Source organism: Oxyura jamaicensis, chromosome 4 (genome assembly GCF_011077185.1).
Source record: "Oxyura jamaicensis isolate SHBP4307 breed ruddy duck chromosome 4, BPBGC_Ojam_1.0, whole genome shotgun sequence".
NCBI lineage: Eukaryota > Metazoa > Chordata > Aves > Anseriformes > Anatidae > Oxyura > Oxyura jamaicensis.
Window position 1 is genome coordinate 17,194,396 of NC_048896.1, and position 22,090 is coordinate 17,216,485.

At 44.6% G+C, this 22,090-nt stretch overlaps 1 protein-coding gene across 1 annotated transcript in view; it reads left to right on the forward strand.

The window, feature by feature from the left end:
• The window catches only part of TRPC5 (transient receptor potential cation channel subfamily C member 5), a 97,306-nt gene that overhangs the window by 51,803 nt on the left and 23,413 nt on the right, over window positions 1-22,090 (forward strand). Inside the window, exons 4-7 of the mRNA XM_035325867.1 lie at window positions 7,667-8,003; window positions 10,876-11,015; window positions 15,045-15,367; window positions 19,665-19,860. Of these exons, the coding sequence (XP_035181758.1) occupies window positions 7,667-8,003; window positions 10,876-11,015; window positions 15,045-15,367; window positions 19,665-19,860 (996 nt within the window). The remainder of the gene's footprint in view (window positions 1-7,666; window positions 8,004-10,875; window positions 11,016-15,044; window positions 15,368-19,664; window positions 19,861-22,090) is intronic.

A 22,090-nucleotide genomic window follows, 5' to 3' on the forward strand; every position in this document is an offset into this window, starting at 1 on the left:
AAATGCATGCTCGAAATTTTTGCTCCTCCTGCTGCAAGGCTCCTTTCTTTTACCTGGCCTCTCGTCAGGCTCTGTCCCAGCAGAGCTGGGCTGTGGGCTGTTGGCTAGCAGGGTGGCCTCCACCAGCACCGTTCGGCAGCTTGCTTTTATTCAGGGCAGGATTTACGCCCATGCTTACATCCCGCTGACATGGGCCGTAAATACAGGTCTATGGCTAACACTCATTGCAGCACTCTGAGTAGAGGTGGGGGTAATTTCAAGCTTAAATACTTTGTTAATCGCTTCTTCCATGAGTAGGCACTCAGGATTTACAAGCTTCTGCCTTTGTCCTAGAACACGCGGGACCTCTTTTAGTTCAATATTTAAACCAATCCAGCATAAATTAATGAAAACTGTGACTCTTGATGGAACTGTGGCAGGCTTTTAGCAGTTATTTGATCTTGCTTTTTGCCAGCATTCGCATCACTAGCGACTTCCCAGTTGCTACAGCTTAAACTGAGTTCATGTCTGCTACCGTCAAGAAATGTGTTAGGGATAGGAGACCTTTAGCTGAGATTAATGTGTCATCACCACTTGGAATATTTTAAGAACAGATTAGACAAAATTCTGTGTAATTTAAGGCCATATGTTCAGCTGTGGAGGATCTGGAGTTTGTTTTATCCACCGGCAGAGGATCTGAGCAGTTTGGGTAGCACCAGGTTTTCCTGAAGGACTCTTCCAGCTGAGCTAGTGATCTTAATGGCAGGAACGACTGCCGCTTGGGTGTGCATCGGTGCTTCGCTGTGAGTAGTAACGCACATGTGAGTAGCAGCTGTGTTTTCGATAGGATATTCATCCTGAAGAAGAAAAAAGAAAATAGATTATCTCTTGGAAATGCCTGACGAAGAATGTTGAGCTCTAGTCTCTTTTCTCTGAGTTACCCAGCCTCTCCTCCAACTTCTTTGTTTCATTTTGTCCCTTTTCTCCCTGTTGCAGAGTGTACTTAATTAACAGGATGAACAGCCATTAGGTGTTTACCCTCTGCAGTTCGTGCTTCAGCAGCAGAATGTAAATAACTTTGCAGTCATTAACAAGGTTGAACTTAAAAAAGAAATGTGCTACAAGAGAGGATTTTCTTATTCATCTCACTGTTTGCAACACTGCAAACTTGGGGAGGCTGCTATTTCTTACGTAGAATGTCGGATCTCATAGGGCTCACTGGCTCTCTGCAGCAGACATCAAATTAGGCCACAGATAGTTACTTTCTTCTGTTTCTGGGCTAATTTAGAGATGTCGCTCTTTGAGTATTGCCCACTGGAATTTCCTGTAAGAGCATTCAAACTGATAAAGCAATCACGTTTCCTTTCTTGTCCTTGGTGACAAAGCAGAGGCAGAATGGTTTTTCTGTCGTGCTGGAAGTGCCTTGTGCTCCTTGGATCTGATCAGGCACAGCTGGAGGATTTGGGAGTGCAGGAAAAAGGCTGTTTTAAAAGTGTGGGGGTTTTGTGCACCAGTTCATGTTTCTGAAGTCCAAGTTAGAGTAAGGAGCTTCTGTATCTTCACGGGAGGAAAGAAATTCTAATCAGTTGATGCTGGAAGTTCGAGTTTGGAAGGCTGAGCTCCCACAGCCCACCTGCACAGCTGTATCGATGTGCGTGGGGTAAGCGAGGCACAGAGTGCTTCTCCCAGCCCTACCTGGCCACACCACGCTCACCAGCACTGGGGGACGTGGGTGTCCTCAGAGACATCTCCCTTCAACCTGGGGACGGCCAGGGAGAGAGTGCAGGGAGTTACCTGGCAGGGAGCACAGTGAGCGGAGATTGGAAGTGGCACCTGTCCTCGTGGCAGGATTGGATTCACAGGAAGCCTTCGTTCCTTGCAGCACTAGCTGAAATACGCTACTGCATCAGACACGGCAGCTACCTGACTGCCACACAGACTGCAACACGGAGCTCAGTTTGCCTGGAAATCTGAAATAAAGCCAGAAGAGCTTTAATTGTAAAGGGCAGCAACAAACAATCATACCCCAAAGGCAGTAACCTTGCAGCTATTCAACTGCTATTTTGGATAATTGCTATGGAATATAGTCGTTATATAATATCATAATATAGTGTAATGTAATGCTTATAACAAGTAATATATAGTATATAAAATAATAATAACCCCAAATGCAGTAACACTGCAGAAAGTGCTGCATTCCGCTACCAGGTTTCGGATAGTTGCTGTGGGATGTGGAGCTGTTGGTGAGGTCTAACCTGTCAAAACGAGAGCCAGACAGGGAAACCAAACTTAATTTCATGGCTCCCATGCCACATTTGGCTCTCAGCGGTAACCTCCCTGGGAGCTGCTGTAGCTGACTAACAGAAGAAGGCAGTCCTGCTTATTAACGCGGGGCTCTGTAGTTATAAATTAGTGCTTATTCATCTATGAAGAGCATTCACTATCACTGTCTGCAGCAAGGGTACAGAAAAGAACCCCAACAAACTCCAAACAGAAGAGCCTGTTGGCAGCCGTCACGATAATCAGAATAAACGCAGAGAGATACTGTGCTCAGCCCCTGTGATGTCTATCAGGGAGCTATTTCAGTTGCTCCCTGAGGCATTCACATCTCAGCCCATCTGTGTCTGATCCTAAATTACTTATGACTGTGAGAGATAAGGGATTTCCCCATAGATAAGGGGGGGGGGGGGGGGAATATAATTTTTGTGTTTGATATTTATATTAATGGCACAGCATGAAGAAAGCATTTAATTCCCAAGAAATAGAATCTAGGTGACATAAAAACATCAGTAAAGATTAGATGTTGAGAAAAAGACACTCCATCCAGCAGCTGCTGTCTTCCCTTAAAAACATTCCCCTTGGTAGGGGATCAGGTGACAACGAGTATGATGAGCATCGAGAATGAAATTCTCTAATAGCACAAACCAGCTGCAAGCCAAATGGTACACAAACACCCCGGCAAGACTGAAAGAAGAGAGAACATAAAAGACTTAGTGTAGCAATAGTTTCTGCCCTCAAAGTGTTTCCCAGCCATGTCTGAAGTTGCTGTTGTCACTTCTTGGAAAGGTGAAGACACTTGTCCCTGTTTTCAGAGGCCACATGAAGCATCGTGCCTGCTGCTGGCACAATGGTGCTGACCTCAGAAGAAAGTACCCTGAGTTGCATCTTACTAGTCATGAAGTGAATCTCCTCTTCAGCTAGGGACAGCTTCTGCTCACAGGTAATGCAGAAGGAGCTCTTCAGATTTCCTCCCAGAGAAACGCATCAGTGGCTTTGTCTACAGGAAGGCACAAGCCCAGGCAACGTTATGCCACAGGCACTGTAGCACAGAATGTTTATTTCATGCATTAGCTGAATTGCATATAAATGCCACCTTTTAGAAGCCTTTCTTTTCGTTAACACAGCTGTCAGAATGTTGTCCATCATGGCTCTGGGATGATGACAGCTGTAACAGAGATCGGAGGCTCCTACAAGGCAGCAGGATCGATGCGGTGCCCGTTCTGTACTGCAGAAGCACGCTGCGAGTCATATGCTCATCTTCCCAAACACAGCGCCCGCTACAGTACGTCTGCCCCTGATTCTGGGCCACCTACAAAGCCGGGACAACATGCAGTTCTTGAAATGATCGAGCTCTCGGCTTCTCACGGTGCAGAAACTTTAACTGGTACCAGATCCTGTCGCATGCAGTATGTTCGTGTGAAATGATAAAAGGCTGTGATATACACGCGCACCGTTTCTAACTGCAGCAAATGGAAAGGCTTTAAAAAAAAAAAGATGAAAAAACGTCTTTGGGACCCTACCTACATGGAAATGGAACTTGTACTCAGGAAAGCCTTTGCATAACTGATGTTGGAAAAGTCAATTCGCTTTCCCAGCTCTCAGTTTTGCCTATTCACAAAGGAAAAATAAGATTGTTTCCTTAGCTTCGTAAAGGAATTGCAAATTATGGATGAAAAGTTCCACATCACTATTACAGTTTTGGGTTACTTCACACCTCAAAAGGGCTAAAGCTGAGCTTTTTCCTGGTTTGGTATTTCATGCGTATTGATTTAGCCCTAGATGATCTTTAATGAGTTGAGCATTCAATGGTTTAGTCAGAGAGTTCTGGTGACAACGCCTAGAAACAAAGATGAGGCTGATGAGGCTGCCATTCCCAGCGCTACATAGGGAAGAAGCTGGTTGCCATATTCTCCCAAGTTAACGTCAAATGACTGACAATTGGTTCTGTAGTCAGCACGCCAAAAGCTTCTTTGACTTTTTCATTATAATTCACATTTCCAGTGGTTCTGGACACCAGAAAAACTGCATTTCGGCCAGCTGAAGTCTTTGCACCACGTAAGATCTAAGCTGTAGCAGCTACTGATTTTAAATCTGTGATTAATGAGTTGGGCTAAGATGAATTAGCAGAAGCCTGCATTGGTTACGTGCGTTGGTATTTTCTTTTTAGGAAAAGCAGCATTTGATGGTTTGTGACATGAGGGAGGTTTTCCTGTGTGCGCGGTGTGCTTACAATTTCCCTCAGGCCATTTTTAGTGAGGTTGGGATGGACTTGATTGGAAAATTTAATGGCTTTTTCCATTCCTGTTCCCTTTTGCTAAGCTGATCTTTAAAGCTGCCCTTTCATGATGTGTGAATTTCTCTCCATTTGAAGAACGAGCATCAGATACAACATGGAAAGCAGATTTTATAAATGAGCTATTAGGCAGAGAGGAGGCACTTCTGAGCTGCTCGCAAGTTGCACAGCAACCAGAGGAACATATAGTCATTTGATTTCTCAAATGACTCTGACTTTGACTCAAGGGAAAAACAGATTTGTTCTACCCTTAAAGCTTTCTATCGTATGTGATAAAAAGAAAATGTGTTTATGCATTTTCCCCCTCAAAAAAAAAAGTTGTACCTCATCTCTGAGAAATGGCAGTGTCTATTACCATGTAAATTACTGCAGAACACGTCCGGTCACAGCTCCTCTTTGTGATCTTAAATGAAAAAATCCAGCAGCATGACCCTCCCGATCCTCTAGCTTTTAAACACAACATGCTGACCCTTCTGAAACAACAGATTAAAAACCAACGAACCAAGCAAGAATCAATGCTTGGTGGTTTTTTCACTTTCTGGAGAACCGTTTCTTTCATCTCCGTCCCCAGATCTGGCATTTTACAATGCTGTTTTCTGGTAGTTATGGGCAGCAGGTCTTCGCTTTTTCTGGAGATCATTGCCATATCAGCTGTTGTCCAGTTCCTGCTGTGTGTGCTTGCGAAGTTAGTTCCAAATCAAAGGAGCTTCTGATTTTCTTTTCTGGTACCCTCTGGGCTGCTGCGTCACTCGTATGTCAGATGCAGCAGTCGTGTGTGTTGCAGTAATAACCCATAAACATCCCGCTTCCTAACTGCCTGAGCGCCTCTCGGAGACTTTAGTTTCAGTACGAATTTTGGTCAGTCCGTGTCTTTGAATTGCCCAGTCCAAAACCGGCCTGATTCTGATACAACCAACCAGTTACAAAATAGAAAATCCATCTGCAGAACTCAAAAAGAACTGCAGAAATGACCTCACTTCACTTCTGTGACATTACTTTGCTTTCCACAACGCTGTTCACACCAAAAATCCATGTTCAGAAGAAAGTAGGTAAGATGTGAGAGCTGGAAAGAAAGAAGAGGAGGTTGTCATTTGATTTTTTTCCCTCTCGCTGTACGTTGTTCCTGGTCTTCTGGCACTGTGGGAGCTCTGCAGGGTGTTTCCAAACACCACTTGCCATCAGAACGGGGGCTTGGGATGCCACCGCTGCCTCGTGCTGTGGGATCGAGGACTGGGGAGACCCCAGCGTCGCCTCCTCCCGCTGCCTTCGCTCGTCTGCTACTGCCAGCTCATTGCTCCCGTCTATTTCGCGTTGGTTTGGCTGTTCTGAACGTGGCAGGATTGTGCTCTGCTTGTGTAGAGCACTCTGAGAATTGCACGTGAAAAGCCCTTGTGAACACTAAATAATTTGGGCAGTTCTGGCAGGGCTTGGCTGTGTAAAAGACACGGGTGTGTGCTGAAACTTGCATTAAGAAATCGTGTCTTTCACACCAGATGTGATCTCCTGGTGGCAAATTCTAGGTACAAACGTTTTAGATGTGAGAGGAGAGCCTTGTAAGTGTCTCATAAATGCACATGAGGTGGCTGACGTGTTCTTAGCCCTGGCTGCGTCTGCACTGGGTGGACTTGTGTCTGCACAGGAGTTTCTGCTGGGGCAGGACACGCAGAAGGAAAGCCTTGCATTCAGAAGCCAGTCCCTTTGCCACCATGGCATCTTTCTTCCAAGAGCTGTTTTAAGTTGTAGTGGGAAAAGAGTGCTTTGCCTGATAAAATCTAGCTTCCCTGAACGGGGGAAGAGGACAGCACTACACAAAGATAGCACGTTAGCACATCCCTCCCAGGGATCCCTGTTACACAGAGACAAGCCAAGCGTAATGAACAGCAGCGTCGTCTTAGCTGAGGTGCACTTTTGAACTCGCAGAGCCCAGTGACAGACCTGAGTTCAGCAGATCAGGAGGGGTGACTTCACAGGCTGCTGAAGGCTGGCAGGGACCTCTGGGCCCATCTGGTCCAGCCCCTGCTCCAGCAGGGCCACCCCGAGCAGGGTGCCCAGGACCACGTCCAAAGATCTCCAAGGAGGAGACTCCACAGCCTCTGGGCAGCCTCTGCCAGCCCTCAACTTCCTTACGATGAGTTAGAAATCCAGTACCTAAACACAGTTGTCTTGATCTTGCAGACATCTCTAATTAGCTCGGGGTCTGAAAAGTTCTGAAAATCGTGGAGCTGCCCAGGTATAATCAAGAACATGAAGTCTTCTGGCACAGGCCAGAAATATCTTGGCTTGAGTTTCCAATTCCAAGGGCTGTTAGGTATTAACATTGTCAGAAGTAGTTGCAACCTGAGCGTGTGGAGTCCCTGAGATGCCATAACTCACTATCACAAAGCTGGTTCTCACAGAGTGAAAGACAACTTTCAAGCATCTTTTTTTTTTTTTTTTTGCCAGTGTGATCAAAGGTTTCTTTTTGCCTCTGCTTCATCTCTGACCTCCTACAGCCGCTCTCTTAATAACGAGGCGCGTTTCCAAACGTGCTGTCCTGCTCCCCAGCAGATGTCACCTGGCTGAACTGTACATGACTGCATGCTGTCTCATGCCCAGCCCGGCCCACACGCACATATGCTGGCGTCCTTACACAAATCATGTGCAGCACCCCACACGCTTCTGGAGACGTCCTCTCTCCCTCTCTCTGACACACGCACACGCACACACACAGAGCTTTACGTCTTTTCCCTCCTGCCTTGTCTTGTAGTCACTTCTTAAGATGCTGGCAGTGATTTGTTTGACACCGTTGAAACCTGAAATGTGCTGAAATGTGCTCAAAAAGCAGGGGAAGAGAAAAAGCTAATAGGAATTTTAGTTGTAGCACCTTTGCACGAGGCTTTACGTGTGGTGGCTGACTGATAGGATGTTTCAAATAGAAAAGACCTCGTAGAAGAAATCTCAAACCCTGTGAAGAAAAACAGGGAAGTCTCCCTCCTTTCTTCTTTCTGTCCCTAAAATATGTTCTCCCACCCCATACAAGCCCCCGGTTGTATCTGTGTGGGCCCTGACACGTAACACAAGGGGCAGCACGCATGAAGTACCAGCCTGTAATAATCTTTCTCTTTTCTTCCTCAGTTTGTGGCTCAGCCAAACTGCCAGCAGCTGCTAGCAACGCTTTGGTACGACGGTTTTCCAGGATGGAGGCGGAAACACTGGGCAGTAAAACTCTTGACCTGTGTCACCATCGGACTGCTGTTCCCTGTGCTGTCCGTGGCATACCTGATTGCACCGAAGAGCAGGCTGGGACTGTTCATTAAAAAGCCATTTATCAAGTTTATCTGCCACACCGGCTCGTACCTAACCTTCCTCTTCATGCTCCTGCTGGCATCGCAGCACATCGTCAGGACTGACCTTCACATGCAGGGCCCGCCTCCCACCATCGTGGAGTGGCTGATCCTGCCCTGGGTTCTAGGTAAATGAGAAACCCCCCCAAAATCCCGAGCCCCAGTCGCCTGACTCGCGCCCATGGCAACTGTGTTGGAGACTCATTCCTGAGCTCAGCATCAGCAGCGTGTAAAGAGATTTGGCAGCCAACTTCAGTCACTGCAGGAAACAGCTGGGCTCCTTCTGGAACAACAGATCCTGTTGGCCTAGGGCTCTTCTGCTGTTCGTGGTGCCATCTGACGTGCCTTTAGAGATGACCCTGAGTAAACCTCAGCAGCTCCCTCCCTGCTTCCCACATGCAGTGTGCAAGGAGCGGGTGTAGGAATCAGCTGCTGGGTCATGCTAGTGACAAATAGTGTCACTTGAATGCCGGCTTCCTTCTGCTGGTACGTGGCAGGAGGCAGAGCTGAGGACCTGCCTCTGCTTTTGCCTTCTCGTTGATCTGCACTGGCACTCAGCACGCAGGTACCTGGGCTCCCACATAGCCTGCAGGAAAGCAGAAAAGGGAAGATAAATCTCATGCTGCCTTATACCCATGTGCTGATAAACACTGACCAAATCAATATTGATTTGCCCTAATATAAGCAGAAGAAGGACGGGCTGTCTGTTATGAGCAGGTTAAAGCTGAGGCTGTTATTCTGGTCTGGCTTGGGCAAGCATAACTGAAGAACGGGGGTGTCAGGGTCCCCCAAGGGCAGGAGGTACAGGAGAGGTGGTGAGGTGGGATGGGAGGAAGTGGATAGAGCCACTGAAGAAGAAGGGACACCTCTCTCAGCAAACCTCAATCTCCAGAGCTCTCCCTGGGGTTCCTCACTGCTCCTCATGAGTCCATCTCTGCGTCCCCATGCCTGCTGGCTCCTCTCCTGGGGTAACACCAGGACCCGGCTCCTCCTTTCTGTGGTGGCTCAGCATCAGGCTGGTTCTGTGCCGAGCATGCCTAGCTGCTTTCTGTGCCAGAACTGAAATTGCTGATGGAAAATGCAGAAAGAAAATTAGAGTTGGAAACATGCTCACAAATCACTTTCCATCCCAACCCAGGGCATTTTGCTCCTTGCGTAGCTCCATCGCAACTTCCAAATGGTAACTCAAACCTCATTATCTTCCTAGCCTGGACTATGGCACTGAGGTGTACGTGTTGGTAGCACCTTAAGCTGAGAAGGTTAAATGTCTTTTCTGAGCTTAGGTGATGTCTGCACTTTATCCTTCACTTCACGGTTTAAATTGAAGGAAATGGTGGGCACTTCAGCAAAATTGATGTGCAGATGAAAGGATAATCCATAAAAGAAAGAACTTTTAGAATAGCCTGTCACCGTTCTCTCTTCTTATTTTTTAGTTCCTTTGTTTCAGATACATAGGGATGTTTGGGGATTGTTTATTAAATGGGAGAAATTAGAGCAGTTTCACGAGATTAAAGGTTATTATTTATGAAATATCTTCCACTATAAAAGGAGAGGGAGAACAGGCACACACGGCATTGCTGTAACTATAGTAACCAGCACTGATAACTCACTATAAATACAGCGTATGAGTTCTTCAACAGGCTCCACTCCATTGATTTATTTTGTGTTTTTGTGTGCATGCAAAGATTTGGCAGCTGTTAGAAAATTACCTTATTGGCCTTGACATGATGCTTGCCTGACCATTGACCTGCTGGCTGGCAGCTGAAGTGCTGAGATTGATATCTGGATGTTTGCAGCAGTTCATTTCAACATTATCTGCTCTTCAGGTTGAACTTTCAGGTCCTAAAATTGAGTTGCAAGTGGCATTTCAGTGACCACAGTGGTATCCTGTGGTTGGATATGGGCAGCAATTTGGGTAACTGTAGCAGTAATACACCTTGAGGTATATTTTTTCTTTTCGCACCCATTTCAGGTCTTCAGTGCAAGGATATTGTAAACTGGCTAGTTCAAAATACCAGGGGGCTCTGAGGACGTGCTCAGAAGCATGGTGATGGAGGAGCCTAGCTGCCATCTGCTTTTTAATTGGGCTTAGGCTCTCAAAAGTACTTAAACAGGTCTTCAATAAAGGACATACCAGTTGCTTAAAATGAAAATTTTATGCCAGATAATGAACTACAGAAGCTCACCCTTACCCCTCTAGCAGCAGGGAGGAATAGTGAAGGTTAGCAAGTGCCACAAATCATTACCAGAGGGCATTTCAGAGTTGAGATGATGGGCTCTGGCCATATCCTTGGGAACAAATTTTCACCTCGCAAAACCCACAGCCATATTTGACATCCGGTGAGTCATTGCTGAGAGCTGCGATGCCAGGCTGCAGTGCCCTTTTCCACGCTGAGTCGTCCCTTTCCTTTTTTTCACAAATCCTCCCGATGGGCTTTCGGTGCAGCAAGATGCATAAATGCGGTAACTGAGCATAGAGAACGAATTCACTTCTTCCTTCTCTGGTGTGATATTTCCAGGTCAGGGAGGAAATATGCTGGTATGCAGAAGCTGGTACTGGTGTTGCGTGTTCTGCAGAGAAGTCAGAAAAAAAAAGCAGTACTGTCCAACTGAGCAATGAATTACTGTGGGAGCAGACCATCTATGGGAAAACATAACAAATACAGTTACTTAAATAGTTTCTTCATATAAAACAAATTTTCTCTGAGCCAATCCACTCATGCTGGTTACAATTAACATATGTTTCGGGCAGCCTCCTTGTCTTTGTATCTGGAGCCCTGCATAGGAAGCCTAGGTCTTTCTCGGATCTCTCTAGACTGCATTCCTAATGGAGTTGTAAAATGCCTCGTAATCAGCGTGATTTTACTTGTACAAGACAGGAGGGATGAGGCATCTTTTCCAAGCTGTTAATTTATAACTGTCTTTTCACATCACATACACACAGTAGTTTAACGGCAAATAATACCTTCTCGTGACAGTGAACTCTCTTTCTTTCTGCAGGTTTTATCTGGGGAGAAATCAAGGAAATGTGGGATGGTGGATTCAATGAGTACGTACATGACTGGTGGAATCTGATGGACTTTGCAATGAACTCCCTCTACCTTGCAACTATCTCCCTTAAAATTGTTGCCTATGTCAAGGTACAGTAACCTGGGCAAGAGAATTTGTAACTTGTTTCTGAGAACTGCAGTATAAGGGATAGAAGCTATCAGACACAAAATTACAGATCAAAGAGAATAGCTACTTTTCAAGCAATCCGGTTTTGAAAATTCACCTGGAAAGTTTATTAACTTGTGTGGAGAATGATCTTCCTTCCCATCTTTGGTTAATACTGACATAGATTGTGTGGGCATTGGGTAGAAGTTTCCCGACTTCTGTGCGTTTTGTAGCTACTCAGTTGCCAAAGGTATGTTTGGTTTCCCGTGTTGACATCTTTTAACAATGCCAAACTTCACGAAAGCATGATTTTTAAATAAAACAGTAAGGAACAACAAGAATAGGGTTATCTGAAAACGTCTCCCGCCAACATTTATCATCTGTAGTCTGTGAGCCCCAGCTGATCTGTAGGTTACTTATCAGGAGTCTGTGAAAAGCCTACCAAGAAAAGCACACCTGCTGGTGGGGGGCTTCCATCTGATGTAAAGGAGTCAATTTCTCTTCTTGAATATATAGGTGTAAACTGTAGGCAAGGAGATGACAAAGGAGCACGCTGGAGCTTTAGAACTATAGATTCCTCACTGTCATGTTACATTTGTGGTGAGAGTGCACATCAGAGCTCATCCTCAAAAACACCTTCCACATTTATAAATTTCTGATGCTCCAAGTTAGCATATGCACAAGTTTTGAAGCCAGAGGATGGCCTGAAGCGCTTTCTCTCTGTCTCTGTTTTTCAAAGACGCAGACAACACACAAAGGGCCTCCTGCAAAGCTCCTTATGCAGTGCCTGTCTTTGACTTCAGTTGGAGCTGCGTGCTTGGATGGCATCCATCTCCTGAGCCTGATTCTTTTCTTGATGTGAACCAGCTATAAATCCACTGCAGTTAGTGGAATTACACAGGTGTAAATCAAGTAACTGTAGTCTGCTCCTTACCCTTACGCACTTTGTAGCTCTGCTGTGCTACTGCATAGGTCTTGCCCAGGCAGAAGGGAACTACTTCTTGTAGCCCACTCCTAGAAACCAGGATAAGCACGTCCCCAAAAGCAACCCTGTGTAGTCCCCTCCCAGGTTTGTATGCAGGCAGGGGGGAAAAGAGTTGAAAATTTCACAGAGCTCATAGACTCCAAAGTGGGAATGCTCTTACATAAACCCTTCTGCAAGCAGCCCTGCTACGGAGCCTTTTTAAAATCCAGAAGGCTGCATAGTGGTGAGTTGGTTTTTCAAAGGAAAAAGCTTCAAGACAGTTGCTATTCCCTGAACAGGCGGCTCTGTGACAGCATCAAAGCAGAAACAGATTACATCTTTTTTCTCCTAACATTCAGAACCAGTGAGGAAATTAGAGACTAGAAAGGTTGGTCTTTAAACTGTGAGCAATACAGAAAATACTGGAAATTGTAACATTCATGAACAAATCCTAAAATGTTAACAATCTCTTTCTTTCTCTCTCTCGCACACAAATTACTAAAAGAGCTATGCATCCACAGATTTATATGGTCACACACTGAGATTTAAGCTCACAGCCAAACTACACACACAAAGGAAGTACAGCTTTGTTTATATACTTTGCAAGACCTACAGAAACACACAGGCTAGCTACAGAGACCTATGTGCCAGCACAAAAAAGAACACTTACAGGAGTATATCCATTTGAGTAAAGATCAAACCCATTTGGATTAAACCTGGCTAATCTAAGGTCTGGTCCTGCTAAGGACCAATGTCAGACCACTCGAAGAAGTGCAGAAAATCTTATATAGCAGTAGCTCTGAAACAGCATGCCCCCTGAAGTTCACTTCTGACCTCTATTGCTTAAAGGTTGCAGTACGCTCTGAAACATGAGGACTTAAAACATAATGGTTTCAAAATCTTTTGCAACGTGACTTAGAAAGGTTTTTTTTATTTATAGAACAGCCCGAGGCTGGAAAAGGCTGGTATATATGCCAGTATACCATAGTCTAATGTTTCTTGGACCTTCAGAAGATGACATGGACATTTAGCTTTCTGCCAAATATCAGAAAAATAAATTGCATACTGACACTAATGTTTTCCATCCTTGTTTGTACCTGGAGACTTTTTTTTTCCCCCTGATTTGACTGGTTCCAAGACCTGGCCTCAATATTATCTAGTAACAATGAGATCTTCAGCCTAATTATAGGGCAAAAATACTTTCTTAATCAGTTTTCATTTGCTGCATTGAATTACGTAATGAGGAAGGGTAAATGTGACTGTCTGTTGTAACTTATTTGTACGAGTCTGTATACATTTCTGCTCATTTCCATCTTCTGATGCCTAACCTGAGCAACTCCAGCCTTTTCAGCTTCATTAGATACCGCTGAAAGCTCCGATTTCTGTTACCTGTGGTGCTGAGCTGTTCAAAAGTGACGATAGTTTTCCAAGCAAGGATATACCATCACTTTATTAACGGGCCAAAATATGACCCTAACAAGTGGCTTTAAAACTAGATGTGAGATGAAGAAAAGCTTTTCACGTTCCTTCACGTGCTCTCCACCCTGGCAGCGAGCCCCAGGGCTGCTGTGTCCAGCCAGCACGCAGAAGAGAATCGCCAACAAATGTGCAGATCTGCTCCCTAGGCAGGGGAGGCTTGCTGTTCACAACCACCCACGCCTACTGTTGGCTATTGGCAAAAAGTTTTAAACGTCTGCTTGTTTGTAAACATTTTAAGGCCCGTCTCCAAATCGAGTTAACCAAGTCAGGCCTGATGCTCATGGAATAGGCAACGGTTCGGAAATGTCAGAAGCAATCAGAGGTCTCACTGAAATGCCTTTGTATCGTGTCTCAGCTCCTTCATGCTGAGGAATAGTTGGAAACGTCTACTTGCTTTAGCTGCGTCCTTGAAGAAAATGTGAATTAATTTATTGGACCTTCAGATTGATATGTAACGTCCCTACAAACTCATCTGCCAATGTGACAGTGATACCATTTCCTTTTAAAACATACAAAAAAAGATATTAAGAGTCCTAAACACTCTGGCTACACTATTAGCGATGTAATTCTAAGTGCATTTTTGCCTTTTTATGCATGTTAAATGAGCAGAAACAAATGCTAAAAGGATAAATTATTCCTTGATGTTAAAATGTCTTTGACTCCGTTCTGCTGTGGCAGTGTAGCTGAGCCAGAGCAGTTACATTTATACAACCAGCTCTGTCATGTCACCTGTTTGCATCTGGCTGTACCTGGCTCAGAAGAAAATGCTTCTGCTTTTACAGTTACATTACAAACCAAGTTAATTTTATAACTGAGGCGCTCAAATGTATCCATTATTTTGGCTGTAATTAGGACTTCTGCTTTAGGTACTTTCCGAAAATTGCCATGACAAATTAACTAATAAGGAAATTAATGAGAAGACAGCATTTTGGTTCTGGGCTGTTGGCACCTTTTTGAGATGACATGGGAGGGAAAGCATCCACTTCTGGTGTTCCATCGTTCATTGCTTTCCTTATTCCCTTCTTCCATTCTCATTCTTCCTGGAATTAGCAGTGTTTTGGAGGTGCAGTAATATTTAGAGGGAAAAAGAAAAAAAAAGATAATTGGAAATGACCTGAACCTGCTATGGGGCAGTCCGAACCCTTTTAGATGTTTAAAGAGAAGGAGATCACATGTGAACCCAAGGACCTGAATTTCGCACAGTGAATTCGAAATTCAGAAGTCCTGTTACCTAAATTTAGGCTAAGTACAGCCCACATACCAGAAACCCCTAGAGAAAAGCTGGTCCCACTAAGCTATTTGTACTGGGGGGTCTAAATCTGTAGGAAGTTCAAAAGAAGGCTTCCTTAAACCTAATTCTGTGCCCTGATCAGCTCAGCTTCAGTCCTGATTCCTGAATTCAGTGACTCCTGACCTGACACCTGGGAGTTGAAAAGCACTTCTTGTGTCACCAGTACCTGGTTAGAATTTATTTGCATGCATAGCATTAGTATTAGCAGGTGTGAGTGTTCAAGTTATCTCAAAATCATGACAACATCATTCACTTTTATACCCTTGTTATTTCTTTCAGTATAACGGTTCTCGTCCGAGGGAGGAATGGGAAATGTGGCACCCGACTCTCATTGCAGAAGCCCTCTTTGCAATATCCAACATTTTAAGTTCCTTGCGTCTCATATCCCTGTTTACAGCAAATTCACACCTGGGACCCTTGCAGATTTCTCTGGGACGCATGCTGCTAGACATCCTTAAATTCCTTTTTATCTACTGCCTGGTGCTTCTGGCTTTCGCCAATGGACTGAACCAGCTTTATTTTTATTACGAGACCAGTGCCTCGGAGGAACCCAACAACTGCAAGGGGATCCGATGTGAGAAACAGAACAATGCCTTCTCCACGTAAGATGTTCTTTCCTTTATGATTTTAAGGGTGACTTACACTGTCTCCTCTCTTAGCTGCCTTTGCGTGTTGTCTATCATTGTGCCGAAAGTGTCTTTATTTATTCATTTGCAAATATCAGCTGAGCTGCTCAACTGTGCAGGAAAAGTGTGAGTTAACTGGGGCAGAGAATTCTGCTGAGCTTTGCTGTCACAGAAGGGCTTTTAGGTCTGGAAGTGAGAGACAATCATTTTAGTTCTGGACCAAAAAGTCTTTCTACGTGATCCTGCAATGGAAATTTTATGATGGCTACGTACAATTTCAGGATATTTGAGAGAGCAGGTATGCTGTTGTAGTACTTGTCTTGTCTTATTCTGGAGGAAAAGGGGGAAAGCTAAACAAAATGTAGAAAACAAGGGATAAACATATGAAAAAAATGAATAAATAACATGACAGAGCAACAGCAGTCTCACCTATACATGAGGTTACACGCTTCTCTGATACTCTTGCAGTGGGGTAAGACTAAAATCACATCAAAATCCATTTTGCTGGAAATGCTGGTACTTTACTGAGAGGTTGGCATGGAAATGGCTGTGCTGACAGCTGGCAGGGCTGAAAGACAAAGCACATGCTGAAAAATAACGTGAATTGTCTTTCTGATCTATTTGTTTTAATTACTAATAGTGGAAATAATTATAATAATCAGCCCCCATCCGATTGTTCTTGCTGGTTGCACAGTACTTAAAACACAAAGGGAAGAGAAATAAATAAAGCACCGTCTAGAAAAGGGCCTACGCCCTGCAAGCAAGCAAAACAAAACTGTTGTCCACCACGTCAGGCAAAATTAAATACAACTTAGCATAATGCCCAATAATTCTCCACCCTTCTTCAGCTGAAGGCTGGAGGTTAAAAAAGGATTTGTGTCGTTTTTGCACTGTTATCAAAAGCAAATGATGGCTGACGCCACGTTGGAAGAGGGAAGGCTCCAACATTGTCTCTGTCATTGACCCTCCTTACAAGAAGGGGGAGAGTTTCCTGGGATAAAGTCCAGCCTTACAAGAGCCTCATAACCAGAGTCCTGGTAGACCAGACGTGCTGCCGTTCCCACGGCAGAGCAGGAACACCATAGGCTTGATTAATTTTCTCATTAAACCCATCTATATCTGGAGGAAGTGGACGGAAATGCACTGTGCTAATGAAAAACAGAATTAAAGGCTGCAGTCTTTTTTCTGTTTTAATTGTTTGGAATGCCCCAGAAATGTGTTGTGCTGCCCTTGTGAAGGAATTAAATAACAAATGCTATTCCTTGATCCATATTGACGGAGCAGCCAGAGGGAGAAATGTTTGGCAAGCACACTGTTAAGTGGCAACTTCTAGCTCGGGAAGGGTCAAAACCACAAAGCTCAGGATTGCAGCGTGCCTTTCCCTGGAGCTACGCTGAACAGATGTATTCCAGTTCTGCCTTCTGGTTCGGACCTGCCTCCACTGCAAACCAGTTGTTTTACAGATTTCACTGTTGGCAGATGAGTGGAGCAAGCAAAAACAAGATTTGACTAAAGAAAAAGATCAGCAGGAGGAAAAAACAACAACGACGACGACAACAAAGATTCTCAAGTAAGAAGGTACAACATCTTGAGAACTAGAAACGATACAGAACCACTTAACAGAAAGTGTGTGGATCAGCTTAAATACAAACCACAATTTCTCCCACCCTAACATGCAGTTTGAGCCCCCCTGCCAAGGAGAATGTAGCACAGGAAGGAAATTGAGGGGGCTCAGCCTTTATGACAGAGGTTTGTTTAAAACAAAATCGCAGTGGGAGGGGATCCATTAGGACTGAGGTCTCCTGGCAGGGGACAGAATGCTCTGCAGTTACTTTTTTGTTTGAGCCTTGCTTAAGAAATTTATTTAACGTGTTCTTAAAAGTTTAAATAGTCGTTATTAACACCCCCAGCACAAGCTGACATTTGGCCCTTGAGCAGACGCACAGCATGGGTGAATGGCTAAGAACGAGCAACCTGCAAAACAGAAAATTACATCGTTGGGCTGGGGAGAGCAAGCATGACTGGAGTGAATTCAAATCAGAGCTGGTGTTACCTCAACTTTGCTCGTAGTTCATCCCTAATGGAAGAATAAATGTGAAAAGCTTTCAATCAGTCCCCTTTGATTCCTACCAGCATTTCTAAGCAGACACACAATAAGATCTAATTTTGTAAGGGAAGGAAAAGCAGGACACTGCTCGTGTTGGTGCAGCTTGTTTAAAATGTGACGACTATTTACTGGTGCATTATTTCCTATTACTCCCAAAGGAAGGGCTTCATATTTTTTTGGTGAGGAAATTTTCTGCATCGCAAACACAGATCACGGAAAAGTAATATTCCTTTGTGACAGCAAGGAGGTGAAGACATGAATAATTTAAGTTTTTATGGTGTGGCTTAAGCATCCCTGAGAAAGCAGCGTGTCTCCTGCTTAGGCAGGCAGTTTGGAGGTATGTTTAGCACTGTGGTTCTGGCAACTGCAGGAGGGAGAAGAGAGAAAGGAAGAGGAGGAAGGGGAGGAAGAAACTACTTGCACCTTGCTGTCTGCAGAGACCTCACGGGAGAGTTGGGCTAGCAGCTGGGCTGAGCCCCACCTGAACACTGAAAACAGATTGTAGTTCTTGCCTGTCATTAAACAAGGAGGAAAGACATCTTACTTCTGTGCAAAGCTGCAGAAACCATTTGCTGTCCTTCTCAGCTGTGACTACATGCCCGCATGTAAATATATTGGCCTTAATCTGGGCACTGTTACACTCCTGGCTGTAAAACTGGGAGTTCAAGGCAATGCACTGAGCACTTCTGAGACTGATGTCAGTTTCATGTAAGCGTGACAATGACCTCCATTTCTCCTGAGCCTACACCCTAATCAGTACTTTCACCATTAATAGTTAAAATAAGTTAAAAGATAGCAAGCACACCGCTATTTTTAATAGCAAAATGCTTAGCATTCTTTGCTTAATCCTTATTTTACCATTACCTCACTTATTTAATAACCCTAACAGCCTGACTCCTGGGAGAAAGGATTTTTGCTTTAGTGTCTTGGTAGTTTTGGCCAGTGAGAAACGATGTCCACAAAACACCAAGAAACTAAATCCCCATATAAAGCATGGGGCTATGTGTGGAACAGATGCCTGGAGAAGCCAGGAGAACAGATTCCTGGTATGTTAAGTAAAGTATCCGAATTTATTTTTATTGATTTTTCTAGTAAGAGCATTTGAAAATATCTACTGACCCCAGGCCAAAATGGAAACTCTTAAACAGGCATATAAATGTCATTTTTTGATGATATAAATGCCGTATTTTGGAAAGCCAAAACAAAGATGCCCAGCTAGAGCAATTATTTAGATTGCTGATTATGTATTTGACGTGATTGCAAAAGGTCACTTGTCTCTGGCTGAAGCAAACAGAGACCTGGGATGATCTCATCAGCCGTAAAGCACAGGGGGGTCAGGTCTAGTTCATCTCTGGATGGAAGACTTCAAAAGAAGAAAACCTCTCAAGCTGAATTAATGCGATGACTCCCTTTCATCTGAGTCATTACTGATCAATTGTTGCAGCATGATACTGAGGGCACTGCTCTGTGGTGGGTGGGAGCTGCTGCACAAACAAGAGCAGCACTTTCAGCCACGTGCAGTGCTATCAGGCAGGGTGTTAGCAAGCTGCCCTGGCTCGCTTGCAGTCCGAGTGACTGCAAGCTGTTAGCCTACAGCAGTGCAGAAGGTTCAAGAGGCTGTGATTTCTTGCATCTCCTCCCTCATGATGCCTTGTTGTGGCACGCAATTTGCTCGTGCTGTACTCGAGCATGGGCTCTGTGAGCATTTAGTTTGCAGACGTTAATGATGCAGGCACTGGTTACACAGGAGAGGTGGTGTCACTCCATGCCAGTTTTAATTAAAGGGAATATGTGTGTGTGAACACTGGGAAAGGGAATGCCATTTTTTTTTCACGGCGCTTAGGCTCGTTGCATCTCACAAGGATGTGATTCTCAGCCAGGTGGTGGATGTTGTTGATGTGATGCAGCTCTTGCAACGGGTCACTGTAGCTGGAGTGCAGACTGCCTCCCGGGGAGAGTAAATGCTGAGCAGCTGCTCCGTGGCATCCCAGGCTCCCGATGTTGATCCGTTCCCACCTGAGCGCTCCCAGTGCTGGAGTGCTTCGAGGGCCACCAACAGAGCTCTCACGTGGGGTGACACCCAACCTCAGCACATCCAGAGCTCCTAAAGGCATTGAGTTCCATCTCCCATAGCCAAGTGAAAATCGGTGTTTATTTTTCCTTTAGACTTTTTGAGACCCTCCAGTCACTCTTCTGGTCTGTGTTCGGTCTGCTGAATCTCTACGTCACCAACGTGAAAGCCAGACATGAGTTCACAGAATTCGTTGGAGCCACTATGTTTGGAACCTACAACGTCATCTCTCTCGTCGTGCTGCTGAACATGCTCATAGCCATGATGAACAACTCCTACCAGCTCATCGCTGTAAGTTATCTTACTCTCTATCTTTCCGCGTTCGTTTTTCCCCGCTGTGCCTCATCTGTTTGCCTTGCAGCAAGTGTGTGTCTTCTGGGACGCTGGAGACTGCTGCCCCCACTTTTTGACAGCAGATAGTTGGGATTTCTACTCACTAGCTTGAATCATGCTTGTGGAGGAGGTTTTGCTCTGTTGTAATGTTTCATATCTGGAAAAAGCTTCTTACCTCTGGATTGCCTTTGTCTTCTCCTGTAGACTACCCTTACTGATCACTTTGTCATTAGCAGCTGATTTGCTATGTAGCAGAGAGGGCATATAAAGGGAAGCCTTACCGCTGCAATTTAGCCCATTTGTTTTTAACTTGCATAATTTTTTTTTTGTATATTTTTTGCCTCCCTCCTGTTACTGCTTTCTGATTTGAAACTGTGTGTATCGGGCGCCCAATCTGCGATTTCTTATTCCATATTCTTCCCACTGAAATTAGATCATTTCCATCTGGAACTGCAACCAGTCTCCTGGCAGCTGACTCCCTAAACCTGTAATCTGAGATTCCCGGGTAGCCTCAGCGCAGGATGAATCCGAGCTGAGGCAGCTCCAGGCTGCCAGTTGGCTTTAGAGCCGGTTTCAAACTTAACTTTATCTTCATACAAATGTTCAAAACTGGTCTCTCTACTGTAATCTCATTCCATGTGCCTAAAAGCCAATCTGTACATTTATAATTACATTTGTCAACAGATTGAAAACTAAAGCAGCATGGCTCTGCATTTTAAGGGTCTTCAGGTACACTACTCAGTACTGAACAAAGCTCAGTTCTGTGTGCAGAGCACTTAAGGTAAACCAGTGGGCACTTCCTAGAGAAGAGCTGATAAAAAGTGACAACTATGAACAGCAACGGGAGTCACGAAGTCATTTGTGTCCTCAGCTGGTCACTCAGAAGTACAGGCAGAGCAGAGACTTCCTACTCGGCATTGTATGATGGCTGGATTTACTCTAGAATAAAGTGGAGGAGACATCCATCTTTTTCTCGAAACAGAGAAAAAGAACCTGCACCAGCTCTGCCACTGCTTCTATTCCCAACTTCCCGGGGAAACGTATGGGTGAACTCTTTCGCTGGCTGAAGCACACACAGAAGACTATTGAGTTGTCTGCTTGAATGGCTTCCACAACTGCCGTTGATTACCTGCTGATTCGAGCGGCTCCTAAATTCAGTTATCTAGTCAAACTGAGCAGAAACCCAGCCAAATCGGTGATACTTCAGAACATCTGATCTTTATCATGTTAAAAAGTATGAGAAAAACTGGACCGTTCACCTTCCAAAGGAGCAGGAAAGCAGCTTATCACAAAGGCATCGCTCCTTTATCAGCCTGTTTCAATGCTTTAAGTGCTTTCTCTTTGTTCACTGCTACTCCTCACATTCCAGGGAGACTGGAATGAGGAGCAGAAAACAAAGATGTTCTCTTCAGACATTTTCTCCCATTCCCCTTGCTTTATCGTCATCAAACAGGCTTGTCACTGACACAAAGCCCAAACTTAAGACTAGCTGAAGAATGGAAGTGTTTGTTATTCACCGGGATATAAACCACTCATCCTTCTTTTCTCAGAATAATTTGAGTGCTGCAATGACACATTAGAAACAATCCCACGTCTTACCCATCATAACAATTAACTGAAGTGAACTTTCCAGAGCATGGAAGTCAGTGTTTTTTGGAAGTTTTTGTATACACAGCAGTTGGGAATAGCGAATTCCTTCAGCAGAAAGTGCTGCTTATGAGAGACCTGGAGGTAAAGGGCTGCAATCACCAGGCATAGCCTAATCATAACAAGCAACTCAGCGTGCAGCATGAGGCCCCTGCCCAGAGTAACAACAATGAAAATGCTCTGGGATACTTTGTCACTTAAGCTGTCATACTGCAGTTGCTACTGAGAGCAGTGACATTTCTTGGGAAGACAAGAGACAGTCACTTCCAGCCTCGGCTGGGGCACTGCGTGCTGCTTTGTTTTTTGAAGCTAACATTTCTGCATGCTCATAACATTCTCCCAGGGACAGGTTTTCTTCATGTGTCTTCTAAGGGCAAACATCAATTCATCTCTTCCCTGAAGAAAATAACTCATTAATAACCGTTGAGCTTTACAACTGTGGGTCATTTTTTAACCTCTTGTAATCAGCTCTCCCCCTTCTGAATCACAGTAGACAGGTTGCTAAACAGGGCATTTCCTCCTCCTGATGTTTATATTACAT